This window comes from Anser cygnoides, chromosome 7 (assembly GCF_040182565.1).
Source record: "Anser cygnoides isolate HZ-2024a breed goose chromosome 7, Taihu_goose_T2T_genome, whole genome shotgun sequence".
NCBI lineage: Eukaryota > Metazoa > Chordata > Aves > Anseriformes > Anatidae > Anser > Anser cygnoides.
In genome coordinates, this window is record NC_089879.1 from 17,596,725 (window position 1) to 17,616,252 (window position 19,528).

Genomic DNA, 19,528 nt, shown 5'->3' on the forward strand with positions numbered 1-19,528 from the left:
CACCATGGGGGGTTTAAAGGCCTTAGCAAAAATTTAATTAACCATTTGAAATGTGCATATCTCCAGGTGCCCAATTTTACTCATGAATTTAACAACAAAACCCAGACAACTATGAATTAGAACATTTCTAACACATACAAGTGAAGCATCTGTGGCAGTCCAAGGAACCTCACCAACACACATAACAGCACAGATTTTGAAAAAAAGAATTGTAATGGAATGGAAAATTACTTGACCCAAACATAAAAGAGAAACTATCTTGGAAGAGATCTAGGTGCTCTTATAGGAAAAACAAATACTCTTACAGTCTGCTACTTATGGCATGCAAATTGGCATTAAGGAAGCTGTGAGATCTCAGATTTTTTTTTAGGGAAGGATTCTGAAAGAATATTAAATATCACATCTGTGAAAAATAAGAAATATAGGATTTGTTTTTGGAGCAAGTTAGCCAGTCCCACCACTAACTGCAACCACAAAGACATTTACAACTTTTTCCTTAATATTTATTTTTAAAAATTTTATTCTTAAGATTTTTATATTTCTAATCTGTACTATTAAGAGGAAAGTCTGACTTCTAATTAAGTGGTTTTGATCCTCATCTTTGCTGCCATCTGTAGGTAGCTCGAGCGGTACGAAGACGACGAAGTTTAAATCTGGTCAGATATTAGTCCTGTGATCAGGACTAACAGTAGCCATGGGAAAGCATGATGTTCTTGTTCCCTGTCCCTCTTGATTTAAATGCTAAAATTGGCTGGTAAAAGACAAATCATGCAACAATTTGGCTCTGTCTGTCATTGTACCTCAGAACAATCTTACAACTGAGGGAAATAAAAAAAAGATATAAAACAGTTCAGGATCCACTATTATACAACATTGTTACACCATGGTATGCACCAGAAGACTTGTAATTTTGACTATATATAAAGAATATACTTCTGGGTGTACACCTGGTATTAAAAACTTAAGTTTCCTTTTCAGTGAGCCATACAATGTTTTAACCAAACTGTAATAGTAAGGAAAAGTTTTCAAAAGAAAAATAAGACAAAAGAAGAGATATAGATCATGTTTTCAAAGCCATTATGATCAATCTTGGAAATCTGAAATCAAATAAGACCAGTAATTGAAATACTTGATTTAATGACTGCACAATTTTAATACATAAAAATAGATACTTAGAAATGAACAAATTTATACAAACCAGATTTCTTTTGTACATTACAAAACAATGATGGAGATAAAAAAAAGATTTGCTGGATTACAGGGCAAGACAAAAGAACAAAAACCATCGTTGAAGTAAATTTTTAAAATGATCAGGTTTGTTTCATAAATACAGTGCAATGCTTTCATTTAACAAATACAAAATTTACTATTTAATTTATCAACATCAGGAAATATATAAAATGTCATTGACTATCTTATTTAAAAACTGATGCAAATACAATAGTTTGTGTTTTGTTTTTTTAGAATTCTGAGGTAATATTACACAGTAAAATCAAAAAAAGCATTAATAAATAAAACTAAACCCAACACAAAGTGCAATTCAGTGAAAATAAGAAGATAAAGCTTTTATTTTAACAATAATAGATAATTATTAAAAGTGGGCTTAAGCCATAAAAAAATATTTTGGCTAATTTGCCATGTTTTCAGATAAACTGTATAGTTATTTATTCATAAACTGACATTCTACTAATCCAGTTCTACAGAGAGAAGAAAGGGATGTGTTTGTTTCCAAATTTGTTACCTACATCCACATTCAAGTGTTAGCTTCAAGCAATTTTAAATTTGTCTAGTTCATTCAGTGTAGTGGTGAAAGTTTTATTTCTTAACATTGGAAATCCTGTAAATTCAAATTTATTTTAAAGCTTAATATGAAAGAAATAATGTACAACACACAAGTTTGAAGTGCTGCTTTTAACACTCTCCATGCTAACCTAGTTTCATTAGAAGCTGAAGTCAATGGAAATTTTAATATTAATTTCAAGGAAAGCACTATGAATAGAATGACAAATATTTAGAAATACCCTACTATTTATCTGTCTGTTAATAAAATAGTAAAATCACCAGTACCTTCTCTCTAGGAAACAGAGTAAAATAAAATTTGCACTTAGATATTGAAGAAAATCCACAACAGCTTTGAAACTACAAATTAGGAAAATTAATTTGTCAACTGTGTGAAAGTATGTTGGTTGTATGTAAATTATATAAGAAGGGAAAACAAGAATATAATTTTACTCTTATTGCAAGTAAGTAATTGAGTACAGACACTACAAGCTATTTAAGCATTCAACTCCCAGCAGAAGTCAACTGGGAAAGCTGGCAAATTGGATGCCTAAATATTTTGAAAGATCTGGGCCTCATTCAGATGAAAGAAAAATCTATAGAACATACAGTAGCTATTCATATTAAAAAAATACTATACTGCATGCTGATAAATTCTTTCCATTTAATGAATAAAACCCAGACTTATAATTACACCTGCAATTTAGAACTAGTTTTTTCCCCACCTCCTAATTTACTAATTCAGAATACACATATCAAGAACTGTTTTCATGTTGTTTGTGCAGTAAAAAGCACAAAACATTGTCTTTAAATGCTGACCCTCAAGCGAATGAAAGCTTCAACATTCTTCTGAAATGTTATTGTATTCACTCGTCATAGCTTATTTAAGACTTTTAACAAAGTTGACGAAAAATGACAGCACAACAACTATATATTAGTTTTTCATTTGGTGGAGATTTAATTTTTTTCCTGAAATATTTCAACATTTGCGGAATTTACTTTAAATATCTAGTTTTGTTTACCATGACACTATACTAAATCTGGTTAGTTGCTGTCAGTTCCAGAGAATGAACCTCCAAGTTGCTTAATATCTGTAGTTTGGCCTTGAATTCCCTCAAGCTGAAGAAAGTACTTTTTAAAACATTCTTTGTACAGTCAATCCTGTTGATCTGTAAAAGCTGAATATAGAACACCTAAAACCTCTTATTCATAAAAAATAAATTTTTAGCAGTAAATGGCACTATCAAAACCCTATTTGTTCACAGGCAGTTATTTACATGCTTCTTAGACAGCCTGTTTAGCTGAGAAGGAAAACCAGAATATTAAAACTGCATACATTTTATAAAGACTAAAATTCCTGTTTGCCTTTGTGAAAATATGGCTACATGCTGTAAGTTACATTCTTTTCTACTATTCACGTTAATTGAAAACATTCCACCACTGGGACTAGCTAATAAAGAAATATTCTGTATATTATTTCCCAGTGGAATATATGTGATGTAAAGTAATTACAATTAATGATAAAGTGCTATTAAGGAAAAACGGAAACAAACTATAACTTTGAAATTGCCTTCATCATGTTTCTTTTATCAAATAGACAAGCTTTTTGTATGAAGAAGACTACTTTCTGTGACAAAGCAAGCAGTAAATGTATTGCCATTAAGGAAAAAACATACACTTCATATTTAAAAAATACATAAGTTGAGTAAGACTTGCACAGTATCAAGAGACATAACAAAAAGCTTAAAGGCACAATTAGAGGAGAGTGAGTGCTACATAAAAATGCTGTTCATAAGTATTTTATTTTATTCTAGACCAAACCCCTCTGCATTTGAGATTCCAATGATCAACTTTTGCTTCAATTCTTTCTTGTTCTTGTAAGGAGGGAGACAAAGTTGGTTGAAGCAAGTATGGGCCACTGGTAACCTAAAACAAAAACAAAACCATCCTCTTATTAAGTAACAAAACAGAAGCAGGGTGCTGCTATCTGCCTACGTATTTCCAGTTACGTAAGAAACCGTGTACAAGAAATATTATAACTAACAACACTATTGGTCACATGCACCTCAGGTACTCAGGTTAAAATTTGTTTGCTTGCAACTCTCACCCCTTTGCAAGTTGCAAATGTCTTCTGAAAGCTGAGATTGAATACATATATATTTCAGGTCTCTCATAGGATTGCCTGATTGAAACACTGGAAACCATGCTCAGCACTAGGAAAGATTATCCTGATGAAAACAGTTATTCAGCCAGTTGACCTGAAGCTCCACCTGAAACTTGGAATTAACCCAATGCACTGAAAAATTCCTGAACTCTTGTCACTTAAAAGTTAGATTTTAAGTTTGTGATTTTAGTAAGCTCTCTAGTTCCATTTTCATTTAGTCAGTAGTTTGGCATTTGATCATTAGCAGATATTCTTGAAAGAGAGTGAAACCCCACTCCAGATCTGGAGATACAAACAACTGTTTTTATCCCTACTTTAATCAGCGAAGCAAACATCTGTTAAACAGACTGGAGTCCCACTTCAGAATTTGGCAACTTGGGAAACTGGATATTAATTTGAGAATTCTTATGGCTATTAGTGTCTTTGATCCTATTGTGTGAGCAATACAACATCAACATGCTTATACTCATCGTTGTAGAGGCCATCTGACTGAAACAAACAACCAGCAGCACAGATCTATATAATTTTAAAATGTACATTATTTTAAAACGTGTTCTCAGTTGCAAGAACGAAAAATTTGCAGGAGAACGAACTTAAACAGAGATTCAATGTTGACTGATTTATCTTCATTTCTGCTCATGTCCCTTTAATGTATTACTGAAACCAGTTATTGGCCAATTGACTAAAGCATTAGAAATACCACAATAATGAGATAATTTTTGTTTGCTTGTTTTAAATCTGATTTCATCTATGCGTTTTTTCAGTTCTCCACAGAATCCCCCCCCAAAATTTTGACTCTAAAAATGTAGTTCCTTTAAAGTATTTTGACTACCTTAAAAGTTTGAAAAACATAGGTAAAGCCAACGATTACTGATTAGCAGTGAGCTCCAGACCAGTAAGTTTATCTATACAATTTTCCAAATTGTTTAAACTGACTCTCTCCGCTCCTGAAAAGGAAAATACTGGCTGGAAAGCATGAGGAATTTTTCTGTTCACTTCAGTACAAAATAAAAGGTTACCAGAAGCATAAGAACTTGGCATGAAAAATTTAACTTTCATGACAAAGTTACAAGGTTGCTTCAGTCCTATTTCATATGAGCAACCTCTGTATCAGCTATACACTTACTCACCAGAGACCCTAAAGGAATGCTACATCTTTTCCAGCAATGCAAATTAAAATTCTTATTTAGACCATCAAGAAAGAATGCAAGGCGTTTTTTGGTAACTGCAGGGGCTGCTATTCATAATGACAAAACAGACTTAAAAATTCAGAAAAAAATCATGGTGATTCACCCTCTATTTTCATTAGCTCAGCTGTCATGCTAGGAACAATTAAACAGTTTCTTTGAATTAAAACATGTAAGGAAACTTCAAAGATAAAAAATTAATGGACTCGAATGTAAACACTGACTGAAGAATTGATTTTGTATTAGATGATCATCAGCTAAATTTATGTTATCAATAGACGGGTTTAATAACATTTTGAAGACAAATTAATGGAGGTTATGCAGTTTCTCCCTTATACTCTTTGCTCTTCTTCAAAAAGACATTCAAGAGCAATAAGGACTCCCAGGAAATAATTTAAGAACAAAAATTAAAAAAAAGAAATACTTGCCAATTAGTGGATGTTTCACTCTTTGAAATCTTGAAATTCAAATCAGCCATGCCTCCCACAGGTACTCTATCACTTCCTGTAGCAAAATGTAGCAGCTTCTTTTGAAGGTCAAGAGAAAATCCAAGTACTACATCCCAAAAGTATCTATGTTCAGGGTCAAAGGAGAAGAAAATGGTTTAAGATGCAATATCGTGCCAAAACAGCGTTAGAATATAACACAACTGCATGTATATGATGAATTGACACTTACCAGAAACTGAATAGATGTAAAACAAAGGACATCAATATTATCCTAATATGCAATGTTAAATAAGTTCCTAAGGACTTTACAAGTACAATAATATTTTATGAATTTTGTAATTTTGTGTTGTCATATGATGCCCAAACCCACTTTTCTATTAAAAAAATAATCAGTCTAACTTATTAGTATACATCTCCTTATTATCAATTGGAATTTGGAGGAAAAATATTAGAAAAGTGGATAATAAAATTAAAGACTCGGATTTCAATGTATAGGATTTGAAACTACCTCCATTTGCAACTTCCATCACTTTTAATGTATCCAGCAACACACTATGTTATTAAGGATCTAATTCACAGAATCACACAGAATCGTCTAGGTTGGAAGAGACCTCCAACATCATCTAGTCCAACCTCTGCCCTAACACTAACAAGTCCTCCACTAAACCATATCACTAAGGGCTACATCTAAACGTCTTTTAAAGACCTCCACGGATGGTGACTCAACCACCTCCCTGGGCAGTCCATTCCAGTGCCTAACAACCCTTTCAGTAAAGAAGTTCTTCCTAACATCCAACCTAAACCTCCCCTGGTGCAACTTTAGCCCATTCCCCCTCGTCCTGTCACCAGGCACATGGGAGAATAGACCAACTCCCACCTCTCTACAGCCTCCTTTAAGGTACCTACAGAGAGCGATGAGGTCTCCCCTGAGCCTCCTCTTCTCCAGGCTAAACAACCCCAGCTCCCTCAGCCGCTCCTCGTAAGACTTGTTCTCCAGACCCCTCACCAGCTTCGTTGCCCTTCTCTGGACTCTCTCGAGCACCTCCATGTCCTTCTTGTAGTGAGGGGCCCAAAACTGAACACAGTACTCGAGGTGCTGCCTCACTAGAGCCGAGTACAGGGGGACAATCACCACCTTAGACCTGCTGGCCACACTGCTTCTTATGCAAGCCAGGATGCTGTTGGCCTTCTTGGCCACCTGAGCACACTGCTGGCTCACATTCAGCCGACTATCAACCAGAATTCTTCTTATTTATATAGTATATTTGTTTTATTGTGTCTAAAGACACTAATTTAATAGCATCTTTGTCTCATTTGGAAGTAAATTTTCTAATGTTTCTATTATTTATGATCCATTTTCAGAATACACTTGAATAGATTATTCCCAACAGTCTACCATGCAATGCTGCTTTTTAAGTCCGTAATTTGAATGAGGAAAAAAAAGCATTAAATCAAGCCTACCGTATAGTGAGATCAGTTTTCTGGTAGCCCTCGTATTGAGTACTTCGCTGTAAAGCAGACATATCCAGTTCAGGACTACCACATACAAGAATTTCAACTTCTTCCGGACGAAGTAGCTGCCAGAAATTAAGTATAAAATATTTAATATTCATTGAAGTTGAGAAATAGATATCGTTTTTTGCATTACTGAAATATTAACAGGATATTATTGAATATAAATTTAAATTAACCTGATACATATTGTTTTTCTAGAAAAATGAATTCCTTAGAACTTAGAGGAATCTTTTATTACTGTATAGAGTAAAAAGCAAATTATTGGATAACATTACATTTTAATGCATTGCTTTTGTTTCTCAATTCCTTTTCATTCTTATATTTATTTCAATGACTGGCTTGTCTTCTGATTAGATTACAAATATGTCATGAAAAAAATTAAGGTTTTACATATGGAATTCAGAGAGAGTGTCTTGATCTCTCTTCTTTTTTTACAACCTCCATTTTATTTTCATTGAATGTCCCGATATAGGTTGCTAAATAGTAATGACTGACAGAATTTACTTTTAGGTGTGCATAGTGTTGTGCCAAGCAAGTACATTTAACCGTAAATCATGTTTCACAACCACTAAACAGTAGAACCTACTTCTTACTCGTTTACTACATCATCTTTTGCAAGCATGAATGTACTTCATGGCACTTCAGGGAAGTTTCAGGAAGGAGAATGAAAATCTACTGCAGTTAGTCACATTTCACTTTGCTGCAAGCCTGTCATACTTGGCTGATTTCATAGGAACACAGAAATTCTCATGAAAATTGTAATTACCTCTTCTTTCTCTTACTGCACAAGGAATGGTGTAAAATACAAAAGCCATTCCAAAAGCCAAATAGGACCGAATACACAAGAATGTTTAACCTCAATCTCACTGAAAGTTCTTTCTGCAAAAAAGTAACATGGTTTTCACAGTAGTCACTCCAGAGCACACAGACATATTTGTGCTACTGCTCATAACTGTAAGAAATGCAGAGCATCTCCATTAACACTCATCCAAAAGCCTATGATTTGTCTGTGAATACATGCTGATAAAAACTTGTGGAGCTTTATTTATCCATAGTGTTCTGTTAAAAAAAGATGAGAGTTGATTGCCTACTTAATTTCTCCTGTTCAAATATATTGATTAATCAAGATTCTTTATGAATGCTAAAACCATCCAGTGCAGATACCAAGAATAACTTACATAATTTAGATCAGTCATTGCCACCTATTTGAAACAGAAGTGATATTTTGTTCTTACCAGTAATGCATATGAAGCACAGACACTATGAAATCCATAATAGAAAGCTGCAAATTGTTTGTAGATTGATTTGTTGAGAAGAAAATCGACATAAAGCTGCACATACTCTAAAAAAGAAACATTTTCTTTTGTTAAATTGCAACGTTTTTAAATAACATTTTGTTGTGCCCTGTAAAATTGTAGTGAATTAATAAAAGTGAATGCATTTTAATTTACATACTACTAAATTGGTAGACTTAACAGGAAAGACCACAGGAATTTATTTCTCATATTTTGTTAAATAAAACCTAGGTTTACAAAAAGTAAAAACAATGATAAATTTAAATCTGCCAAATGTGTGTTGTTAATACGTATTGAAATACCTTTCCTATTCTGATTTGTGACTGGAATCTTATCTCCATTTGGCTTTAGGTTATAAGATTTTATAACACCAAATTCTTCCTGAAAAACCTGTAGAAAGAGAAAAGTCAAGCTCAGTTCTGGAAAATACATTCAGATACTCGCAGAGTACAAAGCTTGCATTTATTACTCCATGCATCTCCTGTCTCTCTTCAGCACATGCTGTAATCCTGAGGGGTTTTGTTTTACTTGTTTGGTTTTAGTTAACTAATACAGTTTTCAATAAATTGCTTAAGAAATTGGTATTCAAAGTAGAAAAATTGTCCCTATTAAACAGTAGCATGTCAAACTGCAGACTGTGGAGCCTCAAAGTGGAAGGAGAACATGCCTAAGAACAATTTAGTAGTATCAAACATAATTAAGAATGCATTTCTTCCACTGTAACTCACCTAGCAACTCAAAAATAGCTGCTTTACAAAAAATCTCTTATAATATTATAATAATGCAATTGAAAGCTGAAGCAAAAAAGGTCAATACAAGTCCATAAACCAGCACAAAATTTTACTAAATAACATGTGTCCTAAAACAATGAATAAATGAAAAAGACTTTCTTGATTATATAGAAATACAATCATTTCTTTATTGTTACACATACAGGTCTGGCAAAACCATCATAACTTGAACGGGCAAGTATGGTGGAAGTGAGATTTCCTAGGCAAAATATGTAAAATAACAGGAGTAAGCTTTGTCAAGCAACTGGGTTAGACAGAAAAAGAATTGTCTTGCAGACAGATGAATTCCACAATCAGGTAGGTCACTGACTGCAATGCATTAGTGTCAGAGCAAGCAAAGAGCTGGAATTCTACCAGCAGCTAGACATGGGACCCCAGCAGTCAATGCTCAGATCCACTTATGCTGTCATTGAATTGTTTAAAGCCCCATAATGGATCCAGACTCTGTGCACCAAGCACTAGACTGGTTCTTGAAGCAAGCTTTAATGCTCACGCAGTTGTACACCAAACAATAAGCAACCATACACTTGTCAACCGCTCCATTGCAGAAACATTGGTAAAATTACTGAACTAGTTTGAGAATCACTTGTCGTTGAGTACTTAATGACCTGAAAGGTTGAGTAAAAATCCTCTTCAACATTGCCTTCATAGGACAGAAGTTCATTCAGTCCATGGGCCAATTCCTACAACATGAATACAAACCCTTTAGTGAACCTACAAAGGTAAATGATGTATTTGCAAGAACATGCAAAAATCATTCTTTATAAAGAAACTACCTTGGAAAAAGCTGCATCTTCAAAATGTGTACACAAAAAGACCCCACACTACTTAATCAGCATATTAGAAGTGCTTTTTTTTTTTTATCATAAACTTAAATTTTTCCTTTTACTATGGAAAGGGTATCTAGAACATATCAAATTTTGGTATTCTAACTTCCAGAAACCTATAAAACCACTGCTATACTTGCAAAACAAGGAGTATTTATGTTTTTGGCAGCAAAAACAGAGACCATATCAGCTGGTGCTAATAAACAGCTGTTTTGAAACAGTCTGTAAGCGTTAAAGACTGTTTCAAAGCATTAAATATAAATAGATAATCAATAGATAATTAATAGATAATAAATATAAATAGATAATAATGCTTTCCAAGCATTAAATATAAATAGAACAGGTTCTAAGTCAGTAATTTAGCATCTAAAAAACAATACTTACAGGCATAATCTGAAACAAGTCATCCAACGTAACATCACAGATGCCTACAAGTGTGTTATGATCACATGGAACAATAGGAGGACTCAACAATTTCTTGTAACAACAAGGTGGGAAACGAATATCCAAGGTGATGCTATTATAGACAGCAAGTCCCATAAGCTATATGGGTCAGACGTTAAAGGCAAAAACCACACATCTTCATTACAGTTAACATTTTAGGTAACTTGGAAAAAATATTTAAAATTTTAACTGAGCATACTCTAGCATATTCTAACATACTAAAGAAACTGAAGTAATTTATTTATTTTTTGGACTGACATTATTTTAAACACAATTTTGTGTTACAATTAAGTAATAGTTCAAATGGTCAAATGAGACATGCTGCCAGAACACTTGAAAATCTCCATCATATTCTATATCAGCATCTCCTGAATAAATTGTTCCAATGTATTGTTATGAAAAAAAGTTTTTTGTTATTGTTGTTTTTTAAAAAAGAAAACTGTTTATTTTTAATCCCAAAATTCCAAAGAACACTCAATATAGAAATTTTTCTTTGAAATACATCTAAAAGCATAATGACTAACCTGCACTGGCACTACAGCTTATCTGCTAGCACACTCAGGTACACCTGGTGATACGCAGTAATTCTAGAGTCCAGACAAAGTAGATGGGGATAGAATAGAGCAGGCTATCATTCTAGCTTAAAAAGACATATGTAAATACAAGAAACAGATTCCTCCTCTTTGGCTTGTGCTTGTTACTACCAGACTTGCTATTACAGCCTACCATACCCATATTAAGTAATACTGAATAGCTTAAATTTTATGCACTGCACCTCATCATTTGTTCATTTCATAGCAGGGACTTTATCCTCAGCAAAATGTCACATACAGCTATTAAGGACTAACTGAGAAAATGCCTTCTGTGTCCTTAAGTTGTTTAAAGAAGGCATAAACAGCCACAATGACAGTTACCCGAACTAACACTTCATAGTACAAATTTGAAATTAATACCAAAAATTAGAAGAATCCAGTTCATGATTCAGCTTCCCACTAGTAAAATGGGGGCATCATCACCGCATCTTAGTGGATTTATAAGCATGTATTATCATTAACTGCGTGTCTGAGGACTTCATTAATTAGCACATCAGAAAACCTAGGAAAAAATCTTATGTCCATGTGGAAACCATTAGGCTAAAAAGAAGCCACATACTGCTCAATAGGAACTTAAAATATTAACTCACCCAGGCTCATTTATGTTTACTGAATGGAACCCAGAAGTGAAGTACATAAAAATTACAATTTACACACAAAAAAAGTTGCATGTGCAATCTTAATTGTACTATTTTCTGACTGTAAAATGTACCACGTATCTATACCAATCATTTTCTTCCCTTTTTTTAGGCTGCTTCCTTGAATGGCTTTTTCTTTATACATTTAAAATTCAACACACTTGTACGTACATCAGGATGAGTTCTGATTAGATCTTCCTGCCTTATTTTGTCCCTGTAATTAAATCGCTGCTTGTTTAGCACTGTCATGAGGACATAAAAGGATACAGCTCCAACCAGTCGGAATTCAGAATAGTTATCACACTTAAAGCTGCTGAACCAATGGCAGCGTGAGTCCTTGTGGTACGTGAACATGCCTGTAGAAGAGGTAAGTTGCACTTTACCAAGCCTTATCTTTAATAAAAGGTCACACAAAACCATTTTTTTCTTACACATGCGTCATTAAGTGCTTCTAAAAGTGCAGATCTCCAGGCTGGTTCTCAGTTCTGTGTCTTCCCTTCTGCAGTAGGGCCCTACGCAGCAGGGCCCTACAGGTCCTTGGGCAAAGGCCACCAAGAGCAGCTCCAGCCCTGAAGCAGGACTAAGTCCATCAGCCCTGGCCGCATACTGCATTCTTAAATAAGAACCTCCACTCGTGGATATTCTACGTGGTTTCTATGCATTCTGCTTCGTCACAGTACTTCATAACCTGTACAGCCAGAAACATACCTGACTGATCAACTATTTTATTGCTGCAACGTAAGCCCATTTCTTCCTACCTTTCTATATCAATAGCAGATGACAATCTTTAAAAACGTTGGCATGAATCCCACGGTACAAATACCACAAACTTTACCATCTTAGAATAGAGAGCTGTAAAAGGTGTAGCTTATACACACTAGCAGTGTGGAGTATGTTTCATATTTATCTGTCCAAAAGGTATTTTAAAGAAGATTAAAAAACCCACAAACACCCTAAAAAAGCCACCTGCTGGTCTAAATAACAAGCTAGATCCTACTAAAATCATGACTGTAATGTCATTTGACTGCTATTTGCTTCAGATACAAAACATACCATTTTAAAGAGTAAAAGAAAGTAAAAACCTACACAATGAAAACCACTTAACAGCTTTAAGATGCCTAGGCAAGATGCATTTCTCTGAGACGCAAGACAGTTACACCCTGGATTGAGAGTGCACTGACAGCGAAATCCACTTTATCAATGCATAACTACATTAAATAAAATGCAATGACTGGTTTTAATTTGTTGGGATTGAATACACTGATAGTTTAATATTGTTTTCACAGCCAGCATACAAACCAGAGCCCTGAACAGTTCTAAGGATGTCTTGTATGTAATTGCTCATCTCGTTTGGGTTTGAAGATAAAGCTAGGGAATAAATGATTTAAACGAAAATCAAACTTCTTTGAATTAAAAACAAAACAAAACAAAAAAACACCAAAAACTACAGTTGATGTCTCAGGGATATCTGGTCTTTATGAAAACAGAGATAGAACTCTGCCTTTAGATGTGCCATTTTTTGCTACAAAGATTTTCTCCTAAAAGATCTATCTTTCTCTTTTTGAAATTTGGTCCAACAAGGAGCGCATCACAAAAAGTTTAGACAGGGCCTTCACCAGAAGCAGTTGAATATTTGCATTTAAGGAAGAGCAATGTTCACTGACTGAAAGATGGCAGTGACACTGGAGCAAAATAGGTCTCAAACCCCATTTACTGATTACCCACACTGAGACAAAGAAGGCATTGTAACACACATGGGGCAGGCAACTGAGTCTGGGTAGAGCTGGAAACACTGTAACACAGCAGATATACCAGGGGAAAAACTTCAAGCAAAATCAACTGCTAGTCTTGAATCCCCCCATACTTTCTACTCAGCATGCTCACTAACATAAGGATACTAACAAACCAAAACCATTGAGTCTCCAGTTTCTGAAACAAGATTTAGTGTGATTGAAGTCTTAAAAAGCTGAATCCCAATTTTAATTCCAAACCTTTCCACTGATCAGAGATTTGTTCACTCTCTAATTGTTATACCACTGAAATGAAATCTCAATGTTTCAACAACGCTTGAACCTCCCTGCCAAAAGCCAAGATCTTCCAAGCTTTTCCGAACTTCCCACTCTCTTCTGCTGTCCTCTATGCCAAAAGTTCTTCCCATCTATATTCATGACAGTTTTAACTTGCCTGCTTTTATTTATTTACTTAACATCAACAAGTGGTCTAATACCGGATTAATGAAGAATTCTTATCCATCACTGTTTTGATATTTTAAAATCGACAGATTTTCAAATGGTACTTAAACTCACCATAGTCTGGGTGAAAAATCTGACGAATCAGAAGAAGAAACCATTCTTTTGTCAGGCCACCCATATCAAGACCAGCTTCTCCTACAAATGTGACTTTCAACTTCTTCTTCAAATCTGCCCTCTTCCTTGCTAGCTATTACAAAATAGGAGGGGGAAAAATAGAGAAAATTTAACATCTTATCAGTGCTTCCAGTCATAAAGAACAAATCTCTTTGTATACCACTCTTGCTTTGTTTAAGCTAGCTATTTGCATCACCTCCCACTAGTAGGTGAAACTCTTGAAGTTGTTCTTCGTTATCTCAACATGGTAAATAAAAATACTACAATGCCTGAGAGACAGCAGTATCACCACTGAGTTCTTCTGTCTTTGGAAAAAAGGCTAAAATAAACAGGCTTTAATCTAGGCAAAAAAAAAAAGTTTAAACTTATGTTTTCTGCACATAAACAATCAGAACTTATTTGGTCTTGTTTTGTTATCAATATTTGGACTTCTTTTTCAATACCATCAGGCTGTTTTTAGTGTTGAGAAGCAGTGGGGAACTAGATTTCATTAAATAATAATTAACAAGTTTATGTGGATACTGAAGAATCGCCTACTTCAATGGACACATCTGTCTCTCAATTCTAAAAAAGGAAAAATTACATTCAAGAATGAGGAATCAGTTAAAATTATGATAAGAAGTTAAGAAAAGAAAGCCTATAATAATTGTTATAAGATAGAGAAGCTAGTGAAGGAAAAGAATAAAAGTATTCTAGGAATTAGAACAGAACAAACTCATCTAGTGACTAGATGATTAGTCATTATTTGTGCTCCTTATCATGGAACTAGATCCTACATAATCTGATAATTATGCACTTTACTCTTAAGACAAAAATTGCAAACACACACACATACCATGTGGTATGCAAGCATGCATCTTCATTAGGAACTTAACTATGGAAAAGTATAAGGACAGAAAATAAAGTTCTGATTGTCTAAATCTTTTCTGCAGCGCTGCTACTGTGAATAAGAAACTCAGTTTCTTTTATTTTGTATTATAGATATATGCATTCCTTATCTTAGCACAGGAATATTTAAGTATAACTTATCAAATCTAAATGCAATTGCTATTTTGCAGCAACACATCATTTAATTACATTTTTAATACCTCATCAAGTGAATCACTAACAAGGTGCGTCCTCCTCACTTTCACATTTAGGAACAACATATTCATGTCAGGTTTCTGTCTGCGAGAGACTTTATCCACAAGGCTTTGCTATTTGAATGAAAAAACATCATACATGTAACATCTTCATTTAAAATACAAAGTACCACACTTAGTGAATTTAAGAAGTCCTTAGTATCTTGCATTAAAAGACATTACCCTGATACAACAGATGCTTCAGTATCTTCTAAGAGGTAGAGAGGAATGCCATCTCTTTTTGACTGCAAACATCATTCACACTATGTGAAACTATTAGGATATATAACAAACAGGTGGCAATTGCATGGCAAACTTTTAAACTCCCAAAATAGTTAAAAACAACCACAAGATTCCAGAGGCTGGCTGGTGCTTCACTTAGCTATTCACAAGATACATCTAGCAAACCATGAACAGATACAGTGGTGCTGCCACATTGAGCACTGAGGAAAACAGTAACTCCTAGCACCTGAAGAAAGTTATCACCAAGAGAGGCAGACAAAGCCTCTTTCAAAATGCAAGAGGTTGCCCAGAAGCAGTACCCCTTCCGTGATTTGTTGTGTTTTAGTCTTCCACAACATCACATATTCACAGAATGAAATAGGAAACAGATCAAAATTCTCTCTTCCTTAGTTACCGTGTTAATTTAACATGCTGGTTTCTTATCAAACACAGTTTATTAATCTGGTTTCTCCAAAAAACAAAAAAAAAAAAAAAGAAAAAGCCAATAACACATTTACTGTAACTTTCTACACAACAGTGATATTTGTAAGCATCTTAAAACCAAGCATATTAGAATAAAAAAAATATGGAGAGAATCCAGCATGGACATTTGTAGGCTAGTAATAGTAAAATGGCTCAGTTTTTTTTTTTTTTTTTTTCGGATAGTCCAATATATCAGAAGTTGTGATGAAAGGCTGTATGGAACATTTACCTAAGAAGAACTGATAAAATACTAATTGATTAGACAAAACCACTTATCACGAAATGACTTACTCGTGCAATACTTATCATCTGCTGTTCTGAATCCCTTTGAATAATAACCTTTTTCGCTGCTATAGAAATAATAAATGGATATTGACAGAAAGAAAACCTGAACAACAAGAGAAAAAAAGATAAAATTTCATTTTTAGCAACTAGCATAGTACTTCCTTAAGAAAAGAGGAGAGAATTTTTACAGTTCAGTAACTATCTTCCCTCTACTGACATTAATTTGGAAATAGCTGCCGGGGTTTTTGTTTTTTCATTGTATACTTAGATAATCAATCCAGTAGAACTCAAATTGTTTAGTTAAAATACTATTAGAAATTCTACGTAATAATAGAATAATACATATCCTGAATATACCTCTTTTATGTTTATCATCTATAGACCTAATAAAAGCAGTCTTCAATTACATATGGCAAGAAGTATCTTCTGCTTTAAATACTAAATTTTAATTGCTACACTGAATTAAAGAAAGTGAGAATATATTATTTAATACAAGCTGAACAGTTATCTCAGCATAGCATTCATTAGTACACAGAAGTATTTCTGTTTTGGCTTATTTTCTGCTCTGATTTTCAAAGGTACTGATTTTCTACAGATCCTTCTGATTTAAGCCAGGTCTACAAGTGCTCAGGACTTCTAAAATATCCGATTACAGCTACATTTCACTGCAGTCAAATATTACTAACAATTTTGAAAAACTTCAGAAATCATTACGGTAAAAGATTTACTTTACTTGGTTACTTCAGTAAGTTTTTTGTTGATTAGCTCATGCATCACCTAGCAGAAGTTCATACTAAGACACCCGGAGCTTCAGACTCTGTGTGCATCTTGAATCCAGACTCTACATGTGCACCCTGAATCCTGCCTGCGAGGAGCTCCGGATTCTAATGTCTTTAGGAAAGAAAGAAAATGAGGAAAAAAGATTCTCAGTTGATCTGCTGGAAATCCTAACACAAAATGTTTTACCAAGCAGTGTCAACTTATTTGGAAGAACTGTGTATTTCAAATTACTTCATGTGCAAGGCAAGCTGGGACTTATTCATACTGGTCCTACTTAATTCTAAGCATAGAGCCTTGAATTATTTTTATTATTATTATTTTAAAGTCAAACAATACAGATTTATAGGCTGTAAAATTGGGAAAAAAATATGGCTCTAACACAGTACAAGAACTAAACATATTTTAAGAATAATACAGCTAGTCTGCATTACTTCCAAAGCTATGTATCACACAAACTTTGTTTTGATATATACCCCATGTCCCAGCTAACTGAAAAGAACTGGAGCAGGTGGAAATCTCACAGCCCTTTTATAAGTTTGGATTTGGGTGCCAAAGCAGCCAGATGGTGCCCATGCAAAAAAAAAAAAAAAAAAAAAAAAAAAAAAGTCTGAAGCTCAGCAGTATACAGATTGCAATGCTTTGAGACTACTCAAAGCCTACTGTGCATTCATCGCTATCATGTCTTTTTCTTTTTTTTTTTTTCCCCTCCTCCTGCCCAAGCAGATTTTAAAACTTAGCAGGAAGATTAAATGCCTATTTCTCCACGTTTCTAGATCACACTTGTGGCTGCCTTGAGCCTGTAAAGATTTAAGTTTCATGTAAGAGAAATAAGTACAACTGATTTTACTGGAGCAAATATGATCAGACCCACATACAGAATATTTAGATACCATCAATAAGTGTTAAGTATGCACACTGCACCACTTTCTATGAATGTGTTAGAAGTTAAAATATGTTCACAGTAAGATGCAATTAACACATCACTGAATTGACACCAATACGTAATAAACTAATGTTATGATCTAGATTTTACTCTTCTGTCTAGTTTGCTATGGTAGAATGAGATTTATTAGTCGACATCGTATCCACACAGTTTCTGCAAACAGCAGCTATGTTATGTTTTTCCAATAAAATACATTTAGTATGGCTAACACACAGACACAGATATGGTGCTTTGAAATAATACGTGACAAAAAACAGCCAATTTTTCCTTACCTGTGAGAATTTCCATAACATTGCCAGTTATGATATTCTTCCATAAGATCAATGTGATCAAGTGTAGAATTATAGAAATCCATATATGAAATAATAGGGGGGCTAATCAGACTATTTGCAGCATCTATAAAGAAAATACAATAGTCTTTCAAAGTACTGCCTGGATTATGCACGTTTTCTAAGCATTCTGAGCAGCAGTAAAAGAAAAAGATGACAGAAAAGATGACAAATGGGCTACTAGTAAATTTGTCTGAGTCTTAGCTACAGAATTAGAAGTGTAACATAACTTACCGCATCATATTAATAGCTTTAAAAATAGTATTTCCCAGGTCAGTCCAACTATGGTAAGACAAACTTGATATATTTCTGACCTCAAGAGCAATTCCATTCCTCTACAGCATTTGACTCTATCCCACATAATGACATACAGTAATTTAAAGTTTCATAGACACAGAATGATATATTCTTCTGAAATCAATGAAAAACAGTTTGATAGATTTCTTAAACACCTTCATATCGAGTGGTCTATTTTGAATTACTAAATATCCCTTTCCCCAGAGGTATATGTGCAGAATTAATGAACTAGCAACTCTTTCAGATGACTACAGAACACAAGAGAAGAATCATGTTTTAGGATACAGTTGAGCTTGTGTGTCTAAACTGTGCCACTGTATAGAGAGGGCTGTACGGAATTCTTTTAAATAGAAGTTGTTTTAAGTAGCCAGAGAAATGAAAACATTCTCACTCCAATCTTAATTTTCACTTGATGGTTTCATTTTCTCCTAGAAAGCATGAAGCAAAGAGGGGCTTTCTACCCCTCAAGGAAAGGGTACTGACCTTAGGTCTTCCATTTCTACAGTAGATGCTCTAACCACTAAACTGTCGGTGATTGGGAGAGAAAGACTGCATTTACAATGGTCAAATTCGCTGTGCTCTGTGTTGAGCTGGACAGGGATTTACTTTTTCTATGCTGTAGTTTTGAACTTAAGAGCAATACACATTGACTAAGATACCTAGATCCTAAAAACATCTGTGAGGCTAAACCAGTTACAGAAGAAATTGTAGCAATTGCACGTTTAAAAGTTTTTTTTATAAATCTAAGGGAAACCTTTACTATCGGTTACCTCTCTGGATTTTTCTTCTAATGATCTGTTGTTGTTACAGGAAGATGATGCATAGCAATTGTCCTCTAGTAAAAAGCATGTATGAGGTCTTGCCAATTGACATTTTTTTCCTGCTTACTATTTTTTGGCATTCTCTTCTATTGTAGTTCATACTGTGTTACTACAAATGTCCATTTCCACCATAAGTGGAGAGAGAGATAAACCACGCTCTTCTGCTTCCATATGTGTACATGCATACACATACAAAATG

The 19,528-nt window shown here is 34.3% G+C and overlaps 1 protein-coding gene across 1 annotated transcript in view; it reads right to left on the reverse strand.

The window, feature by feature from the left end:
• Window positions 1–1,120: 1,120 nt before the first annotated feature.
• Window positions 1,121–19,528, reverse strand: part of HECTD2 (HECT domain E3 ubiquitin protein ligase 2) — a 34,145-nt gene continuing 15,737 nt past the window's right edge. The window contains 12 exon segments of the mRNA XM_048069026.2: window positions 1,121–3,705; window positions 5,559–5,702; window positions 7,041–7,156; window positions 8,330–8,436; window positions 8,692–8,779; window positions 9,789–9,863; window positions 10,392–10,550; window positions 11,950–12,038; window positions 13,989–14,121; window positions 15,137–15,244; window positions 16,166–16,262; window positions 18,155–18,278. Of these exon segments, the coding sequence (XP_047924983.2) occupies window positions 3,585–3,705; window positions 5,559–5,702; window positions 7,041–7,156; window positions 8,330–8,436; window positions 8,692–8,779; window positions 9,789–9,863; window positions 10,392–10,550; window positions 11,950–12,038; window positions 13,989–14,121; window positions 15,137–15,244; window positions 16,166–16,262; window positions 18,155–18,278 (1,361 nt within the window). The 3' untranslated portion in view covers window positions 1,121–3,584.